The following is a 23,819-nucleotide window of genomic DNA, read 5'->3' on the forward strand; positions in this document are numbered from 1 at the left end:
TGAGTCGGGGCGGGGGGGAGGTCTACATTTTAAAGATACAGTATATAGTTCTCATTTACCATGGCCCAGAATGCAAGCCAATTATTTTATGTGGTAGTCAACCAAAAACAAACAAACCACCCAAATACCTTAGGGTATTTTATAAGAAACAACTATTTTCAAAAATAATTGTAACTTATGCAAAAAAATTTTAACTTTTCATTTTGTATACTCATTTTACAGATGAACTTGGGCAAACTTTAATGTCTGTTGTTCTAAGAATCTAACCTCCACTTAAGATGCATCTCCTCTGCAAATGCCTGACAACTTTCTAGCTCACACTGGCAATGTAAAGTTCCCATGATGACATTCCAAGAAACTCTTTAGGAGCTTTCCAATGGCCTCTCCCATTTTCTTTGAGCAAATCTGAGGAGGCTTCCGTTCCTTACACTCAGATGTTACTTAAGTGATACTCCTAATCTATTATTTTTTTTATGACTCATAGTACAGAATGGTGAAAAGTAGTAAAGGCACTCTGGTTAGGAGTTTTAGAATCAGACAGATCTTTTTTGGAATTAAGCCTCCCCTACTCAGTAGTTCTGTGACTTTGGAGAAGACATTTAACCTCTGAATTTCATTTGCCTTATTTGTAAAATGCAGGTGATGCTATTTACCTCATAATGCTACTCTGAAAGTTAAGTGACATTAAGTACTTAGTACTGTGCTTAGGATATACTGGTATAATTACTAACAGCAATTATCAGACTGAGTTCCTGTTGAACGCAATCTGTTTCAAGCTTTCACCTATTTCCCTATTAATTGCTCTTATGTTTCATGGTATTTTTGTAAAATTTTATAAAGTTTATGGAAGTGAACAAATTTATTAACAAAGTAGGATTTGTATGAACCATGGGATGATTTTCCATCTTTTCTAGACTCATAAAGATAATTTAGTATTCCCTTATCACTAGTGGGACAACAACATTTTCAATGGTGCCATATTAACCCAAAAGTGTTATATGTCTCTTCCACCCCTTAAAGTACTTTTCCTTCTAAAATCTGTTTTAAATAGTGGGTAAATCTTATTAAGTATCATTTAAGACAAAGGAGTTGTAAAGTTTAATAACTCATAGTCATGAAAATAACTTGCACAAAATTTTAAAATGACTATATTATATCTGGGTAACTGCTGCTTCCACAATTTTCATGTTTCATAGATGAGACAGATATCTCTCAAATGTGTATATATACATGCACATATGCATATATATGTGTATATCTATAAATATGCATACCCATGTGTATGTAATGTGTATATATATATACACACACATATATATACACACACACACCATCAAATAAAGGCTTGTGTCTCTGTATTAATCTTTAGTACCATCTCTAAGAATTCTATATTCTATATAGAGTTCTACCTTTTGAGAGCTGGAACTCTTAAATTGTTTAGCAAATTTACATAAAATTCACATAATTTATGAGTTTTATAAAATGTAATGGTTCATAAAATTTCAGTTTAAATTTTCAGTTTAAACTGAAATTTTCAAAGCCTTTTCCTATCATGCCTTTTCTTAAAACTATTAAAAGAAAAACTGGTATTTTAAAACTTTCATATCTGCCTTTTGGTAAAGGATTAGTAGGGAAATAGCCACCAGACTGACTGGTGGTAAACCGACAATATTTTACATCTGTATAGCATTAACAGCTTTTAAACTATTCTTACAGATATTCCACTTAATTCTCACAACCATATGAATCGAACACAGCAACTTTTATTCCCACTTTATAGACATGAAATTCAATGTCACTTAAGCAACTACATATAAAAACTAGGACCTAAGTTTTCTGCCTTTTAATTTAAACCCTTTCCACTTCTTCACATTGCTTCTCACATGGATCATTTACAATACTGTACAATTGGGATCTGAGTAATAGCTATGGTCATAAGGAAAGACAAGAATATTAAACCATGGCAAAGTAGGTTAAACAGGAAAAGTATGTTAAATTTTGCAGTTAAGAAGGGGTTTTAGTGCATAAGTACTTAATTTTTTGACAATTTAATAATTAATCAAACAGAATGCCTCAGAGATTATGAGGAAATGGAGACACAGGCACTTATTTGCAAATTATCTGTGGTGTGGGTGTAGCACTTTTTTCTTGTCTTAAACTTCTGTTTGAGTCACAGTAGCAAATTAAAACTTCTTTTAGAGAGGAAGAATCCTGCTTGCAATTATGCCCTTGGGAAATGGTTTCATAATCCTTAACATATTTCATAAATAAATAAGGCTACAACAAAAAGATTCCCTTTAGTAAGAAATAATAATTTCTAAGACAGAGCAACTCATATTTTCTAAAAACAAATAGAAACTTCAGCTACATGGCTAAAAACACATCTTTACTCAGAATCTGAAAAAGGTCTCTTATTTTGGAAAAAAGAAAAAGATTAAAGAGTAATGATACCCTTTCAAATAAAAAGCGAGGTGAACAACAGGAAAGGGTGGGTGTGGGAGTGAAGGCTGTGCACAGTGGGCTCAGGCAGGGTTTAAATGAACAACATTTCCCCAAGTCCAGTTTACTAGAGAGTAAACAGAGAATCAAGACAGACAAAATCAGACTTCCAGGGATTCTCCCCAAAGTCAGAGTTAATAAAACACATATTTTCCCTGAAAACTTTTCCCCTCAAAGACAAAATAATAATTTGCTATTGTGACTCAAACAGAAGAAGGTAAGAAAGAAATGCCCTAATCTCCACAAATCTACACATATGCATACACATGAGCATCATTCTTGAAACAATATGACAAAGCCATTACCTTCCTGTCCTATATTACCCAAAAGTCTATAATATTTGATGCCAGAATTTAAAATAAGGTATAATATGCTCTATTTACATGAACCAGTTTAATTAGTTCATTTTTTACTCATTTCCTGTGACAATCTCTTGTATTACATAAGCCTTAATATTTACCTGAACCTCTGAATTGGAGTCCACAGGCTGTAATGAAAACCAAGTTTCTTTGCCACTGTGATTACACAAGTCTTCCTTTTTGATGGCTACTTTTCCTACAGAAAATAAGTAAAACAATATAAGAAAACATGCTTTGTATAATCCTAAGACTCATTAGCACTGTTTTATATAATACTTTACAGAAAATATTTTAAAATGATTTGTACCTATTGACATAAAAATCCATTTTTATAAAGCATTTTTTCTACATTCTAAAGAATGAAAAAGTGTCTCATTTCTCCTTGCCCCTTGGCAGACCTTTGTCTGGGTCATTTTGAATCAGGGGATTAGATAAAACCTCAGTTGTATTACATGCAACTGCATTTTTTTTAGTACTTACTCAGATTCATGCTTTTACCCAGAGTACACTCATTATAAAAAGCAAGGTACAATGGTAGTGCAAACTAATCTTCCCAATTTTTTGACCCTATGAACAAATGACAAGTTTTGAGCAGATGTATCTGCATTTAGTAAGAGTTTATAAATTCCAATTAAGAGAAAAGGAAAAACAATATCATACATCATTAACAACAGTGAAAACTGACTTGAAAATTATGGGAGATTATAACACTTTTATTATTCAGAATTTACTTTTATCAAAACATTGCAAACACTGATTACGTTGCTCCAACACATACAAAAATTAAGGCAGTTCTCTAAAGAGTTTAAACCCTCTCAGAGGAAGATACAGTACAATGAACAAAGTAGTATGAGAGGAAGAAACAGAAATGTTCTTATAATAAAATATTTGCCATCCTGGTACAAAGCATTTCCTTCCTCAATTCAAGTTTTAAGAAGTAGACACAATTTTGCATAAGACTGACGATTTATTCCAGGATTCTACACAAAAGTTTCAACAAAGGATATATAAAGTTAAAAGCAGTTCACTTTCTTTTGTCAAGTAAGAATTTTCATTTTATATGCCCTAATTCTACTTTGTTTCCTTGTACTTATGATTTACCTTGGTCTTTTAGTTCAACATTTGAAAACTTTAAGAAAATTGTAAAGAAATTTTTCTGTCAAGACACGTCAACTTTTGTATATCAAGTGAAAAGGAAGGAACAGGAAAACAAACACAAACTATGCTTAAAATTTCATTCTGGAATTAGATAGTGGTGACAGTTACACAACTCTGTGACTATATTAAGGTCCCCACCACACCATACACTTTTTTTAATTTAAAAAATATTTTAATTCACCCAAGGCATTAGTGCTGGAAAAAAGAAAAAAAGATGTATTTTGAAATAATTTCAAACAGAGAAAAGTTACAAGAACCGTACACCAAAAACTTCCATATTTTCTACTCAGATTCCCCTACTGTTAACTTTTATAATGTTTCTCGCCCTCTAACGTATATAATGATTCTTTTTCTGAACCACTGAAAAGCAAATATAATGTATACCTTAAAAGGGTGAATTTAATGGTATGTGAATTACATCTCAATAAAACTGTTATTTTTAGAATGTAACCACATTACAGTTTTTGATAAGCTTCTCATTCATGTCTTGGAATTCAAACTGTAAAGACAACCGATACATCTAATTTTAAAGAAAATAGTAAAGTACACAGCTGTATTTTATTAAAGAGTGGTAACTGTATTAAAAAAACACAATTGAAGGAGGCCTATTGAAAGTTCATCTTTATATGTCTATTAATACATGAAGTTAAAACATATAAAATTTTTAAATAAACTGGTCCTGATAACAAATACATATCTTCCCAACTTTCTTTTGAATATTTTGGATAAAATATAATTTGAAGATCAAAATCTTTATGTGAATATATAGCATTTATAGTTCATTCAAATCACATGGAAAATGACACTAGGGAAATAATGTATTTTAGTTTTTTTTGGTTAAATTTAAGATAAAAATGATGGGAAAACAGAAATTCTTATAGTATTAAATACACAGATTAAAAGCCAAATATAAAATTCAGGCACTAGCTGGAATACTCAAATATTCCTTAAACAGCAGGAAGAATTTAGGTTAAGAGACAAATCATCCAAATCTCTGGATATGTTTTATCTATGAATTGTATCAAATTCCTGGCAAATCCATATACTACCAGGAATGGCTTAGGATATAAAATTATGACAAAGTATTCAATATTGCACACCACAAGTGATTACCATAGTTCTATCAAGTAGTCCTAATTGCCACAGATTCCACACCAGACGTAAATAAAATGTTAAGGCAATGCACAATAGTTTGATACTCAAAAAATATATATGTACATACAGAAATACATCTATACATCCTATAGCTGAAGCTCTTACCTTTTAAGAACCATTACCCTCCCTTTAAGAATCTTTGTAACTGTGTATCTTTTGTGTCCTCTCCCCAGAAAAAGGCACAGATAATATCTGGCACAGAATTTTAAGAGAGTTTACTTACCATCCAGAAACGAATCAGTAGACTTCTGGTGAAATTTCTACTTTACGATTTCCATAATTTTTAGTTTTGTACACAATTTATGAATATGTATATAGATGTACATATGTACATACATATAATATATACAAACATCACTAAAAGAAGTCCCAAATTCTAAAAGAGGGTTTCCTACAAAGTTTATTTAGGAGTTTATTGGTTTGACAAATTCATTCCCTCATTCAACAATCACAATGGCACCGTGTTGTAAATGCTGATATGATTTCCAGGCTTCCCTAACCAAACTCTATTTAACTAACAATGCTGCTAAAAACTAGAGTAGAAATGTACCTGTCCTATTTATGACTCACTACTCTCAGATCACTGGAAATACATCTCATCTTTCACAGGTGCCTTCCCAAAAGAGAATCCTCTTAGTCACACAGGTAATATATTCTAAAGCAAATAGCTCTTCCTCCTATTCTGCATCATGAGTATCATGACATTCACTGTCACTGAAGAGTTGAATGTTTCTTGTCCTATGAGAGGGAAACCCTTCTCTGACTAGCTGCATAAATAAGCCATTTGTGAGTTGAGAATAATCTATAATTTTATTGCCAGCTCTTATTCTTAAGTTCCTTTTTAAGATGTCAGTTTCTGATATGTAAAGATCTAGCTGCATGAGGCTAGTTGGCCTGAAGAAGCAGGGAAGAAAGAGTACATGATCCCACAAAGTTAGAGAAAATGATATATAAGAATGGCACAGGAAAATTAAGAAAAATATTTGAAGTCAATAGGTAGCAGGATACCTACAACATGTCCAGCACTTTATTAGGCAATATAACATATAAAAAGAAATATACATCATCAGCCCAAGGGAATAAAACAGGGAAGGCGGAGAGGGGAAGAGAGACAAAGAATGAAGGAGGAAAAAAGGTGGGAGGATAAATGAGAAGGAAGTATGGGAGAGGGAGAAGAGAGGATGGAGAAGGAAGGAACAAGTTTCTGAAACACAAATAGAATTTTAAAAAAGCCTCATGATTCTGATTTGTTATTTTATCACTAAACTGACAGGCATTAACAGTAAAAGGTAGGCAGCCCAATACAGTGGAAAGAGCACTGAACTGAAAGAAAAGCCAGCATTTACTGAGTCTCTACCAGGTAGGAGACATTCCTATATATTTTCTTGTTTAATTTTCCTAACCATCTTGGAGGTAGAGGGTATAATCAGCATCTTACAGATGAGGAAAGCTGAACAATATTTTTAAACTTGCCACAGGTGCTGCAGTCAGATTTCAAAACCAAGGCATGCCTGTTCGTGCTCCTTCCAACAAACACTAATTTCATAACCTAGAGTCAATTCTGTTACTTATTAGCGGTGTAATCTTGAGTGAATTACTCAAACTCTACATCTGATGTGCCTCCTCTGCATTCGAATGACTTTTAACTTAATGATCTTAAAAACCTTTTTGTGCCTCTAATAGTCCCAAAGATTGTTTTAGTTTAGTGTTTACTATTTTCTTTTATTTATGTATTTTTTTAGTTTTTTTTTTTTTGAGACAGGGTCTTGCTCTGCTGCCCAGGATGGAGTGTAGTGGCATGACTACAGCTCACTGCAGCCTCGATCTCCTGGGCTCAGGTGATCCTCCCACTTCAGCCTCCCAAGTAGCCGGAAGTAATTTTTATAGTTGGTCCCAGTTGGCTAATTATTATAGTTTTTGTAGAGATGGGTTTTCACCATGTTGCCAAGGCTGGTCTTGAACTTTTGAGCTTAAGCAGTCCAACTGCCTTGGCCTCCCAAAGTGCTGGGATTATAGACATGAGCCACTGTGGCCAGTTGTTGGTTACTATTTTAAACAAAATTAATTCATTATTTCACTAGCTATGAAATTACCAACTTCAAAAAAAAATCAAACACATCTGGGTGCAGTGGTGCATGCCTGTAGTTCCAGGTACCTGGGAGGCTGAGACAGGAGGACTGCTTGAGCCCAGGAGTTCAAGTCCAGCCTGGGCAACATAGTGAGACCCCCGACTCTTAAAAAAAAAAAGTCAACAAGAAACAAACGTTCCAACAAATCATTTAAAGTTAGTACTTCATTTCCTTACTGTCCTGACAAACTCACGGACAGAAAGAGCTTAAAACCAAACATATACACACCAGATGCTGTATTAGCTCCTTAAAATCAGACAAAGAAAGGAAACACAATAGGAAATGAAGGAACTGTGGGCACAGAAACCACCTTTGTTGATCTTTAAATAAAAAAAGCATTTTTAGCTTTCTAATACCATTTTTCAGCAGCATTTTCTTGCCATCAGTAAATACTGTGTTACCATTGGGACCCATTTTTAGATACAATATATTCTTAGAAATTTCAGCCTGATACAATTCACCAATTGGCAAAATCCTGATAGTCCTGTTCCTACTTGAGCACTAGCAGAAACGGCTAAAAGAGGAGATAAAAACAGTGACAGGCCGGGCATGGTGGCTCACGCCTGTAATCCTAGCACTTTGGTGGGTGGATTGGCTGAGGTGGGTGGATTGCCTGAGCTCAGGAGTTTGAGACCAGCCTGGGCAACACGGTGAAACCCCATCTCCACTAAAATACAAAAAATTAGCCGAGCGTGGCAGTGTGCGCCTGTAGTCCCAGCTACTCAGGAGGCTGAGACAAGAGAATTGCTTGAACCCAGGGGGCAGAGGTTGCAGTAAGATGAAATCATGCCACGCCACTGCACTCCAGCCTGGGCGACAAAGCGAGACTCCGTCTCAAAAAAACAAACAAAAACAGTGACAAATATTACTGTCTATATAAAAATGAAATAGGACCAGAGGACTGAACAATCTGGCAGATAGTCAACAGCAGCAATTTAGAGACAATGGCAGCACTTCGAAGCCTTAGTGTACGAGGTTTCAATAGATATATTTTGGTCTTTGTGGTAGACCGGTATATTAATGGCCTCCATAACTCCTGGTTATCTACACCATTGTGTGGTCCCCTACAGCACTGACTCTTGGATTATGTGACTTGCTTTTACCAACGGGACATCAGCAAATGTGACACACCTTTGCATTAGGGCTTGCCTTCTTAGAACCAATCAGGAGAGCATGCGGTGAGGAAGGTCCAGCTAATAGTCAGTACCAACCATCAGACATATGAATCAGACCAGCCAGCCCCAATCTCCCAGATAACTGCACATCAGCCCCAGGCGAGACCAGCCGAACCACTCAGCTAGGTTCAGCTCAAACTGACAAACAATAAGATCACGAGTAAATGTAAGGTTGCTGTATTAAGCCAGTAAGTATTGGAGCAGTTACATAGCAGTAGATAACTGATACAGTCCCTGTGCAAACAGACACTAAAGTGTAGCCATAAGCAATTTATACACAGTAAATTTTGCTTAAAAGCTAAATGTCAGCAGAAATTACAATTCAAACTGTTGGAAAAGACCTTAGCAATTTTAAACCCAATCTTATTTTATGGATGAACCAGGCCTAAGAAAATGACTCAATAAAGATCACATAGATAGTTAGTGACATAGTCATGATTGGTATTCAGGTCTCTGACATTTTAGTAAAATCCTTTCATTTCTATATGGTTCTGAACCAAGGTGGGGTGAGGGGTGGGGGAGAACTGCCAGAATCTACTAAGATAGTTTACTTGTTTGAGCTCTAGAAAAATAGTCGTAGTTTACTTGTTTGAGCTCTTGCATAACAAAATAACTAAAAAATACATATTAGGAGGTAAAACATTTATGTTTTAATTTCAGTATTATTAGAATCCTCATTGGAAATAAAAATATATGCTTAAAGTTTTCCTTTTTCTCTCATTTTGTACTAACTGTTCCTAGCATATAAAGATGCCTAATATAAACAATTATGCCCCGAATTAATAACAATTATTACCTCTGGGAAGAGGACTGGTTGGAGGCAGTGGTCAAAAGTAATTTAGGCTGGGCACGGTGGCTCACACCTGCAATTCCAGCACTTTGGGAGGCTAAGGCAGGTGGATAAGAGTTTGAGACCAGCCTGGCCAAATGGCGAAACCTCGTCTCTACTAAAAATATAAAAATTAGCTGGGTGTGGGGACGGGTATTTGTAATCCCAGCTACTCAGGAGGCTGAGGCAGAACTGCTTAAACCCAGGAGGCGGAGGTTGCAGTGAGCCGAGATCATGCCAACGCACTCCAGCCTGGACAACAGGGCAAGTCTTCGTCTCAAAAAAAAAAAAAAAAAAAAAAAAGGATTATCTATGCCATAATTTAAAATTTTTTACAAAAATAAAAATATCCATACATAAGAAGCAGAGAGAAGCAAACACATTTCCACACTCAGGCTCCTTCTGACTCTCCTAGGTTCCATTAGAGCAGAGTAAGTGCCAGTGTTCCGCCAACCCAGGAACAGGCCCTGCAGACTCAGTGAGAATCATCCCAGAAGAAAACTCAGGAATAAAAATGGAGAAAGTGACACTTCAGACTGAAACTACCAGAAACATCCAGAAAATGAAGCAGAAAAAAAGCAGTCCAGGGACCAGAAAAGCCCTCAGTCCAATTAATTAAATCATGGAGTAGCCAGGAAGTCCAGAGTTTCCTGCAAGAATGGAATTTCTTGAGTGTGAAGTGTACAGGGTGAAGAAGTATCACACAGTATCAAAAACAATTGCCCCGCATCTCAAGCACAGAGGTATAAAGAAGAGCTGGCAGGAATGTCTCCAGATGATGATAAGCTTGCAGGACTTATACTTCACTATTCATGAAGCCAACCAGAGGCCAAGGTGCCAACCCTTGCCATGTCCTTATGGAGAGGCCCTGCACAGGATTCTGGGATACAGATGGAAGATCAGCGTCTTCTCAGGTCCTCCCTGTGCTGATGTGGCTGACCTTGCACCTCCCGAGCACCAGCCCCATGCCTATGGCATTCCCGGAGACTTTCAGGAGCCAGTGTGGGCCCCAACACCTGTGATCTATATGGAAAATGCTCAGGTACCCAGATGGGAACCCTGGAACATGAGACTGCCATGGTCAGTTCTACAGATGTATCCTGCCTTTCTCTCAGCAGCCCTGGGCCCTCCACCACAGTGGTCCATCCCTACTGACTGATCCAGATTTAGAAGACAGTTAGAATCTGGATCCTGATTCTATCAGAAAGACTGAAAAACAGCACAATCTGTGTGTGTTGGTGCATGACTCCTTCCTCTCCTCGCCTGGTACAATGAGATTAAATGTGAAATGAATGACAAAAAAAAAAATCCATACATTACTCATGTAATTAAAAATAAAAAGCCCCTAAAATCTATCTATGCTCAACTTGTACTGAATCACAGATCTTAAGTATAAAAGATGATTCTGTCAATTCTAGCTCAAATTTCATTTCCAGAAAATGCTATGTCAGTGTTCAATCTACAATTGAGTGACTCCAAATTATAAATTAAGAAAACTCAACTTCCAATAGCTCAAAATTAAAAAAAAAACTTGTGTGTTAATGACAAAAGAAAATGATACTGAACTAGAAAAATGTTAAAAATGTATAAGCAAAAACATCAACCACTTCCAACCTTAAAGGGTATGTAGTGTGTTTAATAATAACTCTATATGCAAAACGAAAAAGAATTTTCTGTTAAATGTAGAAATTTTATCCCTTAGAAAGAATAAACATTTAAGAAAAAGTTATCACACCAACATTTACAGCTTTCTGACAACACTCCCTAAATAATTGATTTTTACTAGAAGTTATTTTACTTAAAATTGACTTTTACTTTCAAAATAAATAAAAAACAAAGGCAACTTCTAGAAACCATAAACCTCAACTTTATGCTGCTATTTAAAAGGCCTTAAAGGCCTTTTCAAGAAATATTACCTTAAGATTATAAGATGTAAAGAGACGATGAAAATTACTAAACATTTTTCTTAAGATATGATGGCTGAAGTTATACATTCTCTCAAAGGTTATTAATAATTACCAATAGCCTCTATCAATCCTTATCTGACTCCACCTTTCTCTAGTTGCAGACATTAAAAGGTTTCCTTATCTTCTCTGACATTAATCTCTCCTATCTTTCTTTCTACTTCCTGATATGCCTTATCTATCTTCAAGTCTCTTCTTCCCTGAAACCCTCCTTATCCACTCCCAGGTAATTTCATTCATTCCAACACAGGCTTCACCTATCACTTAATGCTAATAACTCTCAAATCTGTATCTCTAGCTCTTTTCTCTAAGCTTCAGATCTATACTTCCAGCTGTCAACCAACATGTCCACTAAGATGTACCCCAGTAATACTAAGTTCAATTTGTTTGAAACCAAAGTCATCCTCTCCCCTTCTCACTCAAAAGCGAATGTTCTTGCTGTGTTCTTTATCTCATTTAATGACAGCCATACAAGCAAGACCATTTTAAACTCTTCTCCTTTTCACATCTCCTGTATCATCTTGGTCCCTATGCTCTATTTGAAACCCCTAAAGTACATTCCCTCATCTGTATTTTCACTGCCACTGCCCTAACTCATTTCATTTGATAATAGCATACCTGTTGGTCTTCCTGCCTCTAACCGCTCCCTATTCCAAATCAACAACTTCTTATGGCCTACAACAGTACTACAAACTCGATGTATATAGATTACATATTTAAATTAGAATATATAATATCTGTGTGTGTATATAACTGAATGTGTACATATATCTGTGTATATGTGTATGTGTATATATGTGTGTGCACATATACATATATAACTGTGTATGTAACTATATATAACTGTATATTATATAATACAATATGCAGATTCTTCTGTTTCTAGCAATACAAATGCATGTATATTCTATAACACACACACACACACACACACACACACACACACACACACACACTCCGGTTATAAATAGTGACATACATTCTCAAAAGGTTCAAAACCACTGTCTACAGAATAAAGTCCAAGTTCCTTAGCTTTTGGAATTAAGAATGGTTTCTAGGGTTCATCAGTTTGGTCCCAATTTATATCCTCAGCTTCTATCACCCTCCTCCAGCAGATACACCACAAACATGATTCATTTTTCCCCCTCTGCTTCTGCCAATCCCTGTCACCTTGAAACTGTTTTTCCTGGTGGGGCGTGGTGGCTCACATCTGTAATCCCAGCACTTTGGGAGGCCAAGGCAGGCGGATCATGAGGTCAGGAGTTCGAGACCAGCCTGGCCGACATGGTGAAACCCTGTCTCTACTAAAAATACAAAAATTAGCTGGGTGTGGTGTTGTACGCCTGTAATCCCAGCTACTTGGAGGCTGAGGCAGGAGAATCGCTTGAACTCAGGAGGTGGAAGTTGCAGTGAACGGAGATCACGTCACTGCACTCCAGCCTGGGCAACAGAGCAAGACTCCATCTCAAAAAAAAAAAAAAAAAGAAAAAAGAAAAGAAAAAGAAAAGAAATTGTTCTTCCTTTTCCTACCTATGTAGTCTCTGTTACTCCCCTACCAAATAAAATGAGCTGTTCTCCCTACTATTCTCTCCAAGTATTCTGTTCATATCTCCAGCACAGACCCTAATATATTAGTATTAATATATTAGCATTAGACTACAAGTCTGCCTCTCTGATGAGCAACTTGAGTCTTACTCATCTTAAAAGTCTCATCCTTTGTGTGCCACAGAGAAGTGTTTGGTAAATGTTAAACTGAATTGAGGACACAGCTTCAAGGGTGATCTATAATCAACGGTTTGCTAGAAACAGAAGAGTCTGCATATAAGAAGCCATCAGAGGGAGAAACACATCTAAAAAAATACACCACCATGAAAATGTCTTTTCTTTCACTTTCAACAAACTGAATAAGCAATCAAGAGAGTGAAATGTGACACAGAGGCAGATAACAATAAAAACTAAGAAAATGCCTTTTGTGAGACAGAGTATTTGGTATGTATATAGCTGACAAAAGTTAACATATCTAAAAATAAGAAGGCTTAAGGATAAATGTTAGAACTCCAACCAAAAGAAAAATAGGCAAAGGAATGAGTAATCAATTCACAGAAGAAAAATGTAAATACCAGCCGGGCGCGGTGGCTCACGCCTGTAATCCCAGCACTTTGGGAGGCCAAGGCGGGCAGATCACGAGGTCAGGAGATCGAGACCATCCTGGCTAACACAGTGAAACCCCGTCTCTACTAAAAAATACAAAAAAAAATTAGCCGGGTGAGGTGGCAGGCACCTGTAGTCCCAGCTACGCGGGAGGCTGAGGCAGGAGAATGGCGTGAACCCCGGGGGACGGAGCCTGCAGTGAGCCGAGATCGCGCCACTGCACTCCAGCCTGGGCGAAAGAGCGAGACTCCTTCTCAAAAAAAAAAAAAAAGAAAAAAAAGAAAAATGTAAATACCAATAAACATATAAAAAATTCCTCAAATTCCTTCAAAATCAGAAAACACACATTAAAATAATAATGTGTTATTTTTCACCTATCATATTGGCAAATTTTTTTCAATGATAATGTGCAAGAATGGCCAGAGGGTAGTAAAATGGTTATGCCCATGACATCTTTGAGGAAATGTAAAGTAGTACAACATTTCTGTCGTCCATATTAATATGATACTGTGTGGGGTAGAGGGGCAATACAGAAATTTACAGAGGAAATCATAAAAATGTTCATACTCCTTGACTCAGTATTTTCACTTCTAGGAATTTATGCTGGGGAAAGAGAGACATGCAAAAATTTATGCCAAAGGACATTTGTTCATAGCAACACCACTGAGGATGCCCAAAATTTGGAAATGTAAATGTTCACCAACAAGGATGTGGTTAAAATAAAACACTTTTCTATAAAGGATATTATATAACAAATAGTTTTGACAAATATTAATGATATGGGGAAAGGATCACTATGATATTAATTGAAAAGGAAAAAATCTGAATAAAATGTAGTAATACAAATGTATGAAATAAAGAATGGAAGAAATACACCAAATTATTAACTGTAGTTATTTCTGTAGAGAATCACTACCTGACACTAAGAACATATAATAATTTTATAATTAAGAAAAATATATTGTTTTAAAGGTTATTTGATTAAAATGATGTTGGCAAATTTCAAGAAAGGTTTATCAAAAAAACATAGAAGCCAGATTATAGAGATTTTAAAAGAAATAAGTAGCAAGCAGAGGACGGACACAGACCATTTGTTAAGGAGTTCAATATCAAACACAGAGAAACATCAGAAGTTAGTTAAGAGGACAAAGACAACGCTTAATTTTTTTTTTTTTTTTTTGAGATGGTGTCTCACTCTGTTGCCGAGGCTGGAGCACAGTGGTGCGACCTCAGCTCACTGCAAGCTCTGCCTCCCGGATTCAAGCGATTCTTCTGCCTCAGCCTCCTGAGTAGCTGGGACTACAGGTGCATGCCGCCACTCCAGGCTAATTTTTGTATTTTTACTAGAGACGGGGTTTCACCACATTGGCCAGGCTGGTCTTGAACTCCTGACCTCGTGATCTGCCCACCTCGGCCTCCCAAAGTGCTGGGATTACAGGCATGAGCCACTGCACCTGGCCAAATAATGCTTAATTTTTTAAGCTGTAGGAGACTTGACCATATTTCAAATAAAAAAGGAAATGGAGATGAAATTTAGGACACTAAAAAGAAAGAGAATAAATGTAAATTAGACCCCTGCCTATGATTAAAATACAAAGATAGTGGTGCAAAGATCAGGAATGTGACACATATGTGGCCAGTTAGCTCTGTTCTAGTTCATGCCCACATATCACACTCTAGTCTGACAATTATTTAAGATATATATTTATTGGCTGGGCACAGTGGCTGACGCCTGTAATCCCAGCACTTTGGGAGGCCAAGGCGGGCAGATCACGAGGTCAGGAGATCAAGACCACCCTGGCTAACACAGTGAAACCCCGTCTCTACTAAAAATACAAACAAATTAGTCAGGCGTGGTGGTGGGCGCCTGTAGTCCCAGCTATTCGGGAGGCTGTGGCAGGAGAATGGCGTGAACCCAGGAGGCGGAGCTTGCAGTCAGCTGAGATCACACCACTGCACTCCAGCCTGGGCGACAGAGTGAGACTCCGTCTCAAAAAAAAAAAAAGATAAATATATTTACTGGTCACTGATACGGTTTGCCTCTGTGTCCCCACTAAAATGTCATGGCAAACTGTAATCCCACTGTTGGAGGAGGGGCCCAGCATAAGGTGACTGAATCATGGGGGCAGACATCCCCTTGCTGTTCTCATGACAGTGAGTTCTCATGAGATCTGGTTATTGTAAAAGTGTGTAGCACGTCCCAACTCTCCTCTCTCCTGCCAGCCATGTGAAGATGTGCTTGCTTCCCCTTTGCCTTCCACTCATGTAGGTTTCCTGAGGCCTTCCAGAAGCAGAAGCCTGTACAGCCTGAAAAACTGTGAGCGAATAAACCTATATTCTTTATAAATTACCAAGTCTCAGGTATGTCTTTATGGCAGTGTGAGAATGGACTAATACAGTCACTAATACAGACAGGAAGAAAATTTATAAATAGATTAAAGTGAATTATTACTTCTATTAGAAAAACCTCAACAACAGATGTTCTTTGGAAGGATCAAAACTGCAATCTTTCTATAAAAACATTATTTGAACCACTAAACAAATACTTACCCAACACTTACTAAATGTAAGGTGCTCCATAAGAAAGAGTGCCTGCCCGGCCGGGCGTGGTAGCTCATGCCTGTAATCCTAACACTCTGGGAGGCCGAGGCAGGTGGATCTCCTGAGGCCAGGAGTTTAAGACCAGCCTGGCCAACATGGTGAAACCCTGTTTCTACTAAAAATACAAAAATTGGCTAGGCGTGGTGGCACGCGCCTGTAATCCCAGCTACTCAGGAGGCTGAGACAGGAGAAATCGCTTGAACCTGGGAAGTAGAGGTTGCAGTGAGCCAAGATCGCACCACTGCAGTCCAGCCTGGGAGACAGAGCAAGATTGTGTCAAAAAAAAAAAAAAGTCCCTGCCCTTTTACTCATATTTAACTAGAGAATCTAGATATGAAACAAGCAACTAATGAATAAGCATAATGAGTACCATGGAGAGGGAACCATCAGGTATTATAAAAACATATGACATAGTGACTAGGGGAGCTGCAAAGGCCTCTCTGAGAAAGTGTCATATCAGCTGAACATATAAATTAAAAATAAAATTTCACAAATCAATATGTAGTCTAGAGAAAAAGATCAGAGATGTTGAGCATATATTATTCCGCAGTTTTCAACACTATACTAAGAGAACGAATGAATATAAACATTAACATTGTGATTAAAGATAATTATGAATAGTACATACCTATACGGAGATCTCTTTGTAAAACATTCTTATCATAAACATAGAAAGACAAATACTGGAAAGTTCTTGGAATCTCGAAGTAAAATTCTTCACTGAAAAATGGGCTAGAAAGAAAAGGAAAGCTCATTACTTCAAATAATATAAAATAATTAAACAATAATTAATATCACTTTCAATAATAATTGTATAAATACTCAAATAATATCACTTTCTTTAATATATACATATTTTATTATACTTTAAGTTCTAGGGTACATGTGCACAACGTGCAGGTTTGTTACATATGTATACATGTGCCATGTTGGTGTGCTGCACCCATTAACTCATCATTTATATTAGGTATATCTCCTAATGCTATCCCTCCCCCCTCCCCCCACCCCACAACAGGCCCCGGTATGTGATGCTCCCCTTCCTGTGTCCAGGTGTTCTCATTGTTCAATTCTCACCTATGAGTAAGAACATGCGGTGTTTGGTTTTTTGTCCTTGCGATAGTTTGCTGAGAATGATAATATCACTTTCTTCTTTTTTTTTTTTGAGACAGAGTCTTGCTCTGTTGCCAGGCTGGAGTCCAGTGGCGTGATCTCAGCTCAGCACAACCTCCAGCTCCCAGGTTCAAGCGATTGTCCTGCCTCAGCCTCCAGAGTAGCTGGGACTACAGGCACATGCCACCACGCCCAGCTAATTTTTGTATTTTTAGTAGAGATGGGGTTTCACCATGTTGGCCAGGATGGTCTCAATCTCTTGACCTCATGATCCACCCACCTCAGCCTCCCAAAGTACTGGGATTACAGGAGCGAGCCAATGCTCCTGGTCAAATAATATCACTTTCAATAAAGTTAATGAAATTATGGACTAAAATGCCATTGAAAATAATTTTAAAAGCCCCAAAATAATTCTCAATGCTAAATTTCAACTAAGTTCTGTACAAACCAAGCTGAACACTGAGGGGATCTAAGTCGCCAGTATGAGTTCTGAACAAATAGCTTTTCAGCAGTCCTGTGGATAGAAGATACAGTAACTGCCTGGGGTCATGCTCACCTAAGGTAGACCATTTGAGAGGTGAGGATAGTGTCATTCATACCATCCTTGTCTTAGAAATGTGTAAAGCTGTATTATTTACAATACATAGTATCTAAAACAGCCAGTGTTATGTGAAAGGTTACTTCAAAATTTTTTTAAAAATTAAAATAAGCTATTTTTAAAAAATTAAAATATGCAATTTTAAAATCAACTTAAAAATATTTTTAAAAAATTAAAACAAACTATTTTTAAATCAATTTTATTGAGCTATAAGTTACAAACAATAAAAATCCAATTTAAAGTATAGAGGTTGATGACTTCTGATAAATTTATACAACTGTGTAGCTTCCACCCCAATCAAAATACAGGACACTGCTATCTCCCCAGAAAGTTCTCTTACGCCTCTCCTTCAGTTACCCCACCATACCTGCCCCAACCTGTGATGTGTTTTCTGTCACTACAGATCTATCCTAAAATCTCACATAAATAGAATCATATAGTATGTACTCATGTCCAGCTTTGTTCATTCAGCTTAATGTCTGTGAGATTTTTTTGATGTTGTTGTGTATATAGTAGTTCAACTGTTTTAATTGCTGCACAGATTCCATTGCATTCCAAATCCATTCTCCTAGTGATGTTATTTGAGTTGTTTCTAGTTTGGGGTATCAAAAGTAAAGCTGCTATGAACATTCTTATACAAAGCTTTTTCTAGACACATGCTTTTGATTACTGAGAGTGCAACTGCTGAGTTAAAAGGCAGGTGAATGTGTAATTTACAAGAAACTGTCAAACTGTTTTCAAAGTGGCTGTACTGTTTTACACTCCTAACAGCAATGCTCCAGTTGTTCCGCATCTTGGTACTGACAGTCTTTAGCTATTCTAGTGAACGTAACATGATAAATGTATACACCTATGTAATCTCTACCTTATAATCAAGATATAAAGCATTTTTATCTCCTCAGAAAGTTCCCTTGTGACTCTGCAATCACTCCCACCATATTCTTACAGGCAACCAGTGATATGATTTCTATCACTGCAGATTATGTTCTAGAATCTATAGTGACAAAAATGGTTTTAAATTAATATTCTGATGACTAACGATGTCCAATACCTTTTCATGTGCTCTTGGCCATATCTTTTCTGAAATATCTGTTTAAGTATTCTCCCCATATTTTAAATGGCCATCTGTCTTCTTTTGAGTTATCAGCGTTTTTCTTTTTAAATAAATTCTGGATACAAGTCTTTTGTCAGAATACTTTCTCCCAGGTGTGGCTTGCCATTTAATTTTCTTGACAGTGTCTTTTAAAGAAAAGGAGCCTCTAAGTTTGATAAAATCTAATTTACCAATTTTCATCTTTTATAATTAGTGGTGCTTCTTGCATTCAAAGCAAGAAATCTTTGCCCATCCTCATGTTGCAAAGCTTATTTTTATAAGTTCATTTTAAGAATGCCATTTTGATATATTTATTATTCTATGATTCTTCTATGAAGACGTGAATCTCTGAAATGATAGTTTCTTTTGTCAAGTGTACCTCTTTCCTGAGAAAGTTTAAAGAACAAAAAGATTCTCTAGAAATATCACTACGAAATGCAGTATCTTTATGATGTCATAACTAAATGAGAAGCTGAAATATAAAGTAAAACACTCCCACAGAAGTCATATCTGATCTTGTCCAGAAAACAGTTGGTTCAGCTTTTTAGTTGTTAAAATGCCTGGTGAACTTTTGTCACTATATTTTTCCCTTCAAATGTAACCAAACTAAACTTTTAAAAATTGGTCTCACAAAGTAACTAGAGCCTTCTAATTAATTTCAACATAGAAATCAATGCAAAAAGAACTATTAGTCAAACACATGATATGAAAGACAAGACATGTGTAGGTATGTATCTCTTTGCATTATTTTATAAACAATTATAAATGCTGAATTTCCTTTATATATCACATCCACATTCAAATACTATGTTTAAAGTACATTCTAAAGCCAAATAAGAACAATATGAGAATTAAGACTAAAGATTTCAAGTTTACTACTTGAAATGTTTTTGGGCTACTAAAGTATTTTCAGTTTTATACAATACCTTTTCTAAGAAGAATTCAATAGATATTTAAAATTATAAAAAGTGAAAATAAAGACATAAAAGGAAACTTCAAAGGCAAATGTAAAAGAAAGATATTTTTAAAAAGGCATCAAAAAAAATAGATCCCTAAAATACAACTGACCTAAAATATGATTCAGATAAGGCATGGCATTCAATATTTCATCCACCACATGCTCATTCCAATAATACCCCACACTATGTTTTTTGTTTTTGCTTTTGTTTTCTGAGATGGAGTTTCACTCTTGTTGCCCAGGCTAGAGTCCAATGGCATAATCTTGGCTCACTGCAACCTCCGCCCCCTGGGTTCAAGTGATTCTCCTGCCTCAGCCTCCCAAGTAGCTGGGATTACAGGCACCCAGCACCACGCCCAACTAATTTTTGTATTTTTCGTAGAGACGGGGTGTCACCTTGTTGCCCAGGCTGGTCTCGAACTTCTGACCTCAGGTGATCTGCCCGCCTCTGCCTTCCAAAGTGCTGGGATTACAAGCGTGAGCCACCACGCCCGGCCTCCTTATTTTGACTTTTGTCTCTGAACAAGATTCTCAGCACAGCTCTGCACCAGAATTATGTTCACATTGCTACGGTGCAGAAGTGGTATATTCCAATTTTATGAATTAGAATTTAATATGATACTCTCAAAGGGCAATTACACTTTCAAAGATGAGACATCTATCTGAGCATTCATTCCCTGATAGTGCACTACTAAGTTAAGCAACTTGTATGAACTTTAAGTAACTTATTCTTTAGATAAATAAAATGAAGATGTACTTTGAGGAAAGTTCAAATGAATAGGCAATATTTAGCCTGTCATGTGAAAAAATTTTTCTCCAGAAAACAAAGATAAAATTAGGAACAATTAAGAGGAAGATACATTTTGAGGCCATGAAAAGCCACATGAAAGTAAGCACTGTTTCTATCTTGTCTTCTTGATTATCATAATCTGGAAAATGCATAATATTTACCAATCTATATAGTAAAAATTATAATTTACCAATTTTTCTACCAACCTTAAAGATTTTTCCACAACTTGGGTACGATAAACTTCTTCCTGGTCCAAATTTATGGTACAGAAACAATCTCTCATTTTGTGGGGTCCAAGATATGGCAATAAATTTTTTGCTTCACCTGTTGGCATAAAATTTGAAATTGTTATTAAATATCATCAACTGCTTCATACTAAGCCTTATATAGGATGACTTCAATCTGAAAGAACATATTAATGTGGCACAGGAAAAAAAAAAAACTAGTAATTAGAGAAAGATCAAGTTGGTCTAAAGGAGACTGGTAAGACTGAAGAGAGGGGCTGTGTGTAAAGTGACTTGAGGTCCCTTTTTTATATTATGTAATTGCATCCCCACTCCTATGAAAGGGCAATCCCTCTGCTTGTGCTCTCTATCCCATTCCACCAGTGCTACCTCAAGGACTTTACTTCACAATTTATCTTTCTTTCCAGAATCACCATTAATTTTCCTCTCTAGTGGATCATTCCCATCAGCATATAAACGATGATGGGAATTTCTCAACTTAAAAAAACACACAGAAAAGAAAAGAAAACTTCTCAAAAGCATCATCTCTAGTCATTGTCTCTTCTTTCTCACCTTCCATTCATACTTCAACCCACTCCAATCAGCTTCTGACCCCACCATGACACTAAAACTGCTCTAGCTGAGGACACTAATGCCTTCCACGTTGCCAAATCAACGGTCACTTCTCTGTTTTCATCATACCCAGCCAGGCAGCATGATTTAACCCAAGAGAACATTAATATCCCTCTTTAAAAATGCGCTCTTCTCTTGGCTTCCACAGCACAGTATTTCAGACTTTTCTCCTACATCACTGGCTCTCTGCTGACTTCTCCCCCTCCCTACCTCTAAACATGCAATGCCTCAATTCCAAACCACCTTCTCTTCCTTCTCTTTGCCAACTCTGCAGTATACAGTGTTAATGCTAACGCCTCCCAGATCTGCAACACCAGGTCTAACCTCTCCTCAACAAACACTAGATGTGACTATTCAACTGTCTCCTTGGATATCCAGTAGGCATTTCAAATTTAACAAGTCCCAGAAAAACCATCTGATTTCTTTCCCTGAAATGTGCCCTTTCCGCAGTCTACCATTTTCCTCTCTTACTCTCACCATCCTCTCACTATTTCCCCAAACTCCCATACCCAGTCTCTTAGCAAATCCAGTAGACCTCCAAAATAAATCCCAAATCCAACCAGTTCTCTTTGCCTTGACTAGAATCACCAAGCCCAAGCCACCACAATCTTTTATTTGGACAAACATGAGAGTTGCCTAACTGGTGCCCCTGCTTCCACTTTTGGCCCTCCTACAATCCATTCTCCATCAAGCAGTGTGATATTTGAAACATATTCTTTAGGTTACTCACTCACTCCCCTCCTCCAATACCACACCATTTCACTTAGAATAAAATTATCTTTCTATACTACAGTCTACAAAGCCCTACTTAATGGTCTCTCTGATCTCTTCTCCTTCCATTCCCCCAACCCCGGTCAGTGTTTAGTTTTTTTTCATTCATCAACTGTGCCATATCATGTTCAAGTTTAGGGCTTTTGTCTGGAATGTTACACTCCTAGAGATCTTCAATGGCTAGTGCCTTTATCATTCAGTCTCAGCTCAAATATAACTAACTCAGAGAAATCTTCCTTGACTATTCTATCTAAAGCACATAGTTCTGCTACCATATTCTATTTCTCCATTTTGTTTCTTTGATAGCACTGATAATTATCTAAATTTCTGTTCATTTTTAATTCAGTGTTTATTTTTTGGTTCCCTCATTCTTGAGGCCCAAGAACTTGTTGATCTTCAAGATCTTTAACAGTGACTGTCATACAGTAGACAGCTGAGAAACATTTGTTGAAGGAATATTAAATAACCTAAAAAGTCTAGTTTTGAAGTTTTGAAGTCCTTTGATACTCTAGCTCAAAGGACATACACAAGTATGGGCACTGAAATCAATACACTAGTTCCCTTATGCAATCAGTTGGCATAAGGGAAACAGCATTGCCCCAAGAACCATAAAACCAATATTCCTCTCTTACTCTGCTACTAAGTGGCTGTATGACTTCAGACAAATCACTCAATCACAGCTTTCCTGATGAAGCTTTGGACTAGATAAACTCAAGTATCTTTCTGCTTATCAACTTTAAAGGCCATTTAAACCAATATATTTTAGAGAAGTCTATTAGAAACCTAAGAAGCACCTATAAAAAAAAAACTCAGTAAACAAATTATTTATAAAATTAAAAAAAGAAAACCAATGGAATAGTACCAGTAAGATACTTATTAAATCTGTCACTGAACGATTTTTTAAAAAAATAAAGTTACCACTTAAACAGAATAAACAAATTTATGTCCATCTCAAGTCAGAATCGAGGAATCTCACCTTTTAAATGATTAATTTAATTAACTGCCTAAAATGGGTTAGTCCTTACAAATAAACCAGGTTCCTAAGAAAAATAATCTATATCTGAACCTGTTCATCTGTTTTCCTCTTCCTCCAAAGACTAGTTATTCCTCTTCTCATCCAAAGTTCATCCATTTACCTGTGCCCTCTCCACCCCATTCCCTCTTCTCCCTCCAGGACACTGTCTAGCAATTCTATTTTCATTACTTTCAGCCTTCTTGTTCTTCAGCCTCTCCTTTTTCTTTGACATCTCCCTTCTGCATAATTTAGACTTTTTTTTAAACGAAAGTCCAACTAGGTCACAATATAGGACCTAAAATACAAAAAATTTGGAATTAGATCATAATAATTCTCTACTTAATAAATATGCTCCATAACAAATATGCTCCATATCTAATTGGGAGAATTTGAAACACTAACTGTCCCTGAACATGTTTCTGTTTCATTCACATAAGTGCAGTTTTGAGAAAACAATATTATACAAATTTACACATATTCTACTTCCCTCTCCCTTTTAAGAGCGAGACAATGAGGTTATTTTGAAGAATCCAACGAACCTGACATTATCAGGTATTTATCTAGAATAAATAAAAACATAAGTTCTATGTAATATGAAAAAATGTAC

The 23,819-nt window shown here is 36.5% G+C and overlaps 1 protein-coding gene and 1 pseudogene across 2 annotated transcripts in view; one reads left to right on the forward strand and one right to left on the reverse strand.

Annotated features, from left to right (window-relative positions):
- Positions 1-23,819, reverse strand: part of RASA2 (RAS p21 protein activator 2) — a 128,505-nt gene that overhangs the window by 81,849 nt on the left and 22,837 nt on the right. For both annotated transcript variants that reach the window (XM_032143438.2, XM_032143437.2), the window contains exons 2-4: positions 20,776-20,893; positions 16,649-16,752; positions 2,960-3,054 (exon numbers count right to left, since the gene is read on the reverse strand). In XM_032143438.2, the coding sequence (XP_031999329.1) occupies positions 2,960-3,054; positions 16,649-16,752; positions 20,776-20,893 (317 nt within the window). The remainder of the gene's footprint in view (positions 1-2,959; positions 3,055-16,648; positions 16,753-20,775; positions 20,894-23,819) is intronic.
- LOC131382264 (putative uncharacterized protein MSANTD5) lies at positions 9,661-11,034 on the forward strand (annotated as a pseudogene).

This window comes from Hylobates moloch, unplaced genomic scaffold (genome assembly GCF_009828535.3).
Source record: "Hylobates moloch isolate HMO894 unplaced genomic scaffold, HMol_V3 SCAFFOLD_22, whole genome shotgun sequence".
Lineage (NCBI taxonomy): Eukaryota > Metazoa > Chordata > Mammalia > Primates > Hylobatidae > Hylobates > Hylobates moloch.